A 7,008-nucleotide genomic window follows, 5' to 3' on the forward strand; every position below is an offset into this window, starting at 1 on the left:
TTTGAACCAGTGGACGTCTCCACTAATAGAAAAAGAGGGAATGCAGTTCACTCCCACCCCTGTAGTTCTTCACATCACCTGCAACCGTTTTGGAGTTTCCTCCAGTTTTCTAAGGCTGATAGGTGGGGATCGGTGGCTGTGTGAGAAAATGATAATCAGAAATGCCCTATATTCTTTTTCTCTATTAGCAGAGGCATCTGCAGGATCAAAAGCCCTTCTGTAAGCACAAAGACACCTATCAGATCTCGATCTGTATATGTGTATAAGCATATTTTCTTTCTCATAGGCTAGTTTTGCAGATTCCAGACCTTAATAGGTCTCTTGACTGCACATCAAAACTCCATTATCACAAAGAACTGTTGCTAAATTCCTTTAAGACACTTACACTCATAGAGAAGTTTCACCAGCCTTCCTTATCGGAAAAGAGTCTTGGCTTGAAATCAAGCAGGCCTTTTGGGTTTAAAATCTGACAGGCTTCAAAGTCTCCGTTACGAGCACAAAAACTCAACCAATCCCATAGTGGAGTAGTGATTTTCCTGCCGCCCAGACTAGAGTATATCATGCTGTATGGATTAAGCAGCTTAGAGACTGGCAGCCATAAAGCATTCTCTGCAGGCTCTGATGTGGCTTTGGGGGGGAAAAAGTTTGGCAGGCACTTATGCCACATTTGCCTAACAACTAAAGCAAATTACTGGTAACATGAGAAACTTGCAAAGATCTCGCTGCCATTAAGAAGTTGCTTTTGAGACAACGGTATCAGCCCACCGATAAGGTATCATAAAAAACCCTACCATCTCCACCCTTTACCATCACCAGCTGCAGCTTAGTCAGAGACAGGGGAATGCCAGAAGGCAAAGATTCGTAAAAGGGAAAGGTAGATTGCAAAGAGGACTAGGCCATTTCAATTTGGAGTTGGGAAGAAAGGCAAGCGGAAGAGAAATCATGCAGAAAGGTCACTTGGCCTTGAGACGGTAAGGGTCACCCAGCGCAACAGCACAGAAAGACCAGAGGTGGGAAATGAAAACTACTGGCTCTCTCATGATACAAAGAGAGGACTTTAACAGAGTGGCATCTTTTGATGTAAAGAATATTTTAAAGAAGAGCCTGCTTTTATTTAAGACAGACGCACACACTTCATTTTTGACCCCCAAGGCGGTTTGTTTGTTTGTTTTGCAGAAGATTTAACTGAGTCCCTGTGCAAGGACTTCTGCTTCTGCAATGGGGCTTTCCCACCTCTCCTACCCCTGGGTGCCCTACAAAGTTGGCTCAGGATGTGTATGTGTGTCTGGAGACCCCTCAAAACATTGGATTGGGGAGGAGAGGGGGGAATCGTTCCATCTGGCAAGCCGAAATGCTTGTGCTGACAGTCAGCAGCGCACAATATTGAATTCCTCCCATAGGGTGGCATCCAATTAAAAACTTCTGTTTTCACAAGGATTTCCATTTGCGCGACAGAAATCCCCCTCCCTCTCCTTTCCCCGTGCCATGTCCAAATCTGCTCAGGAGAGCTGGAAGGACTCCCAGAACAGATTTTTTTTGGGGGGTGGGGGGTGGGAGTGGGCACATGGGGAGAGGAGAAAGTTGCACTGCGCAGCCAGAAGTCCTTGCACTAACGGAGCTACTTCATTTGATGCATTTATTTATTTATTTATTTATTTATTTATTTATTTTGTAACGACGTTTGTAACCTGCCAACTCATATGGGGGGGGGGAATCATGGCGGTGTACAATAAAGTCAATTAAACTTCTTGAAATGTCATAAGATGTTTGCCCATTAATTCAACAGGGCATTCTCTGATAATTGCGTGAACAGGCAGAGTCCCCCAGATCCCGGGCGCCACGCCACCCCCGTCATGTGGAATAACGACTCAAGACAACGTGCTATGGGATTAAATTGGCCACAACTTTATTATATTTCAAATGTGGGTAGACCTTGGCTTAGGCATTGGGCGTTATCCCTCCCCAGTCCCCAGCCAGGGACATAGGGAACATCAGGGTTATCCAGTGTGTGTGTGGGGGGGGGATGGGCCGGCTCTGGAGAACATATGTTCAAGCGGAGATAGCCGCCCCCGTTATGCCGCCATCGCAGGGGAGAGCAATGACGACCTCTAGGCGTAAGGTGAAAGCCTCTCTTCAAAAACCCCTTTAACGGGGAACCCTGGTATCGCAGCAACAAAGAGGAAGGGGGCGTGGGTCACCGCTGCATGCCCCCCCATTCAGGGAAGATAGACTAAAGGATTCCACACGACAGAGTGAGCTCCTGTTGCTCTGTCAAAACTAGTAGTTTGAAAGCATGCCAGTGCAAGTAGCTAAATAGGTACCACTGCGGTGGGAAGGTAAACGGTGTTTCCGTGCACTCTGGTTTCTGTCATGGTGTTCCATTGTGCCAGAAGCGGTTTAGTCTTGTTGGCCACATGACCCAGAAAGCTGTCTGTGGACAAACGCCGGCTCCCTCAGCCTGAAAGTGAGATAAGCGCTACAACCCCATAGTCACCTTTGACTAGACTTAACTGTCCAGGAGTCCTTTACCTTTTAACTTTTACCTTTTTAAATGCTTAATGCCCTTCACTTTGTCAATGCATCCTCCTCATTCAAAGACAAATCAATTGGCATTTTCCCTTTGCTTTCTAATTTTTCTCCCCAACTACAGGACATGGATACGTTATACCTAAAGCAGCCACGTCCAAAGTCCGTTCTGGGGGCCTAATCTGGCCTGCCAGTTCAACCCTAAAAATAGTTCAACAACTCTTTGAGGTAAAACCATAAAAAAGCTCACAAATTCAATTCTTAAAAAAAAAAAAAGGTTAACAACTTTGGTCGGCCCTCATGACCTTTCACTTCATCAAATCTGGCCCTCTTTGACACCACTGACCTAAAGCATTTACCTTAGTGCTTTCCAGTAGTGAACAGCACTGTGGGGCTGTGTCTTTTAATTGACCTCCTGACAAGGGAGTCACTGCTGTTTACCAGGAGGAAGATGGGAAGAGAAATGCAGCAGAGAGGTTAGTGCGGTGCCACCACACTGGTGGAGCCAACATGGCAGTGTTTGCACTGCACTGACCTTCCTGGTGCCTTGCCCATCGTGCTCTCCTTCCCAATAAGCAGCAACAACTCAGTTGTCAGGAGATCAGACAAGTGCTTCCAATCTATCCTGCCGTCCGCGGCTGGTACTGTGTACCCCAACCATCTCCCCCATGGCTCACAGAGATAATACTCAGTCCTGCTAATTAAGATCCTTTAACCTTCTGCATGCAAAGCATGAAGCTATGGTCCCTGTAATTGCACCCTTTTGCATTTATTATTCTTGTCTTTTATTCTAATTTTAAAGTCTTGGTATGTTTTGTAAGCTGCTCCCACCCCACCCCAAATTTTGTGTTTTGGGTGTTTGTAGTAAGCCACTTTGGACACTGTGGGAAAGTGGCATATAAATTGATTAAGCTAATCATGAACATTAATTGCCTCCACACTAATAGTGTCTCCCTTTGCCCCTAATAATGCTCTTCAAATGGAAGTGATTTCCTGTGGGGAAGAAATACAGCCGTGTGTGTACATTTGCCCTCACTCTCGCCCCTCATATTTATTTATTTACGTTTTCATTTAAAAAAATACTTTGTGGTTTTCTTTCGATATTTCCCAATTAAGTTGCCTAAGGTAGGGGGAGAATGGCAAGATCCTCTCAGTATATTTTTTCTATAATTCTTTACAAGGTCCTCTGTGACTTTGGTTAATTGTCACATTGCATAGCCCTTTTATTTTTGTTCTTTAAAAAAGTGAAAGAGAACCTCATTTACCTTAGGTATAGGAATTTTAATGTAGGAAGCGAGGTGGTTTATTCATTCAAAAAATATTTTATGGGAACTTGTTCCAAGCTGAAGGAACTCATGTAAAAACTCGCTCCCTGGGGAACCACTTTCTTGCAGTCTCACATCTGAAACAAAGGAGGAATTTTCTTTGGGTAAACTCAAAGCAGAAAGCTCAGGGTCACAAACTAGGATTTCCCTCGCCTGCAGGACAGCTTGTATACTGAAAGGCCCTCCATTTCCAGCAGATGTACGGAGACTCTGTTATATAACCCACACATTTGTTGTCCTGTCAGGCCAGGATGTGGAGTCAACCTCAGTGAAATTAAGGACAGCGAAAGGTCCTCCTCAGATCACAAGACTTTAATGAATTCAGAATGGATATTAAAGACAGCTCTGGAAGGTGGTCTAGTCACTCATTATTCTCCTGTGGGAAGGCTTTAGCGGTTAAACCAGATTAGCTAAATGCTGTCATTTCATAAGTCACTTGTGATTAAGAGCAACCAGTCTGGTTTTGTGCTCCCCTTCTTCAAAGAGAAGCACATGAAGCAGGAATGAAGGGGTGGGCGAGTATTTATTTACTAGATTTACACTCCTCTGCCAATGTGCTCAAATCAAGTTTACAAAAATAATGCCTTACAACAACGTGGCTGATGTTAAAGTAAAAAAAAAAAAAAAAAAAAAGGAATAATGAGGGAAGGGGGCAAATTTATGCAGGGTTACATGGAGCAAATCCCAGGAAGCCCAGTGAGACTTATTTCTGAGAAATAGGCACAGGATCAGGCAGTCAAGTTCCAGTTCTTAGGTTGCATACACATTATAGGCTTAAAGCACACCCAAAGCACGTTTAGCGCTGTGGTCTAAACCACTGAGCCTCTTGGGCTTCCCAATCAGGTCAGCGGTTCGAATCCCCACAGTGGAGTGAGCTCCCGTTGCTCTGTCCCAGCTCCTGCCAAACCTAGCAGTTGGAAAGCATGCCAGTGCAAGTAGATAAATAGGTACTGCTGTGGCAGGAAGGTAAATGGCATTTCCATGTGCTCTGGTTTCTGTCACGGTGTTCCGTTCACTAGAAGCAGTTCAGTCATGCTGGCCACATGACCCAGAAAGCTGTCTGTGGACAAACACTGACTCCATCAGCTTGAAAGTGAGATGAGCGCCTCAACTCCATAGTCACCTTTGACTGGACTTAATCGTCCAGGGGTCCTTGAACATTTTTTTTTTTACCTTCCTTCAAGAGTGTGGTGCTTGGCCCCAGCTAGGACAGTGGAGGGGGCCCTTATCGCCACACCTGTCCATCTCTGATACAGCCAGGTGGTATGACCATAGATAGGAGGCGGGGATCTTATCTAAGCTCAAGGGCCACATTCCTTCATGGGCAGCTTTCCAGGGACTTCCAATGGCCTGGCTCAACAGAGGGCAGCTTAAAGTTCTCCAAACTGCGGTACAGCTTCAGTTTTTCATTCAGTGGGTCCCTGGTAGCTCCAGTTGCAGAGGATCTCCGGTGGGACTTCTACCTGAGACCTGGCTGCCAGTTGCAGTAGACCAGGGTCCGTGATGATGAAGTCAAACAACAACTTGAGGTTATCAGGTTCCCCAACCCCAGAGTTGAAAATGTTGAGCTATGTGGACCAACGGTCTGACTCATGTTTATATGTTGTTATTTTACATGTTCTCTTAACACCTTGTGTTTGATAGCCAGTTAAGTAGGAAATGTACTGCTAAATTAGGATTTGAACCAAGTCCGTGTCTAATCCACTTACCAGTTTTTAGCTTCTCTACCTTAATCATTTCATCCCTGAGGCTCCTGGTCTGCTGGCTGGCATCACCAACTGCCTTTGTTCTTTCCATTCCAATAACATTTCTAACCTCAAAATATGTGGAGGAGTAGAAAAATGTCCCTGCGGGTTTCCTATGGCTGTCACCGCTCTTCATCAGACAAATGAAAAGATGTTTCAGCTTTTATTACATGTTTTTTTCTTGATGTCTGCAATTGAAAAATTATTGAGACAGGGCACAGATGTTCGGAAGGTTGGCATTTTATTCACATGAGTGTTAGAGTGGCACAGTCTGACTCACACATCTAAGACGCTACCTCACTGGGATCCTGATCCTGATCTCATTGTATTCAACAGGCCAAGAATTGATGAGTCAGAAACAAGGAACAAAGAATCTTTGAAGAAACATGGTTCCAAGAATTCCTGGCAGTCTCAACCCTAGTTGTAAAGATTACAGAGAAGACCATCTAGACAAAGTTACAATGATATTTGTGTGTGGGAAAAGACTGGAGAAGAAAAAGTCTAGCATGTAGGGAGGAGGGCAGAAAACCCTCTGAAACAGATATTGGAAAATGTGGAAAATACAGCTGCTGATTCGCAAATTCATATGGATCTGAAAAAATAAACACTGATTTTTCAAGCAAAATCCACTCTGCCCCAACCTCACATTTTCTTTAAACTGCAGTTGCTGATAGACCAGCCTTAGGGTAAGGCTGAGTTCAAGCAATCAGTTCTAATGACAGCAAGCACTTGATGGGCTTCTCCCAGCTTGCCTGCCACTGTGAGGTTATTGTCACAACTGATAGGAGAGGTGATCCTTGACAGCTAATCTGTACTTGCTTAAACCATTTTATAGCTATTCTTCTGCTTTACCTCTATTTCTCTTGCAAGGGTGTGAACCGATATGGGTTGATATTTGGATGCTAAGGGACCTTACTATGCATCGATCTGATATTGCACAACCTCCAGGAATGGTGGAAAAGGGAAGAAGTACTGCTTTGGGCCTCTGCCCAGCTGGAATCTTTCAACATGGTCACCCAGTGAGACCCTGGATAGTTGACTTGCACCATGCCAGGACTCAACTCTGGGGGATTCCCATGGAAGGAGTTTGGGCATGTCCCAATCATGACAGAGTGTCATTCCAACAGCAAGGGCTGAGTGGAATGAGGAACTGGATCCTTGCCCTACTGCCATGGAAACCCAACTTTCTGCTGTAGTTAATAAAGTTTTGGCTTGGTTTTACCCAACACCTGTGTCCCATCTCAGTTACTTCACCGCTCTTGCAGGGCCTCAGATTGTGCCTGCCTGGGCAACCTGGCTACCCCTCTGGAAATTGTAATATTTAGTTTATTTACAAATACACAGGTTGAACATAGCTGGAGATGCAGACAAACTATCCAATGCATTGCTTTTGAATCAAATTTCCAGGGAGG

General features: G+C 44.8%; 1 protein-coding gene across 3 annotated transcripts in view; it reads left to right on the forward strand.

Moving 5' to 3' along the window:
• LOC308473631 (uncharacterized protein) overlaps positions 1–6,225 on the forward strand; it is a 36,601-nt gene extending 30,376 nt beyond the window's left edge. For all 3 annotated transcript variants that reach the window (XR_013984109.1, XR_013984111.1, XM_080999429.1), the window contains one exon: positions 5,933–6,225. Coding sequence is in view for 1 of the 3 variants with exons in the window: in XM_080999429.1 (XP_080855555.1) it covers positions 5,933–6,017 (85 nt within the window). In the remaining 2 variants the exon portion in view is untranslated. The remainder of the gene's footprint in view (positions 1–5,932) is intronic.
• Positions 6,226–7,008: the final 783 nt, after the last annotated feature.

This window comes from Podarcis pityusensis (genome assembly GCF_964106645.2).
Source record: "Podarcis pityusensis genome assembly, chromosome: 3".
NCBI lineage: Eukaryota > Metazoa > Chordata > Lepidosauria > Squamata > Lacertidae > Podarcis > Podarcis pityusensis.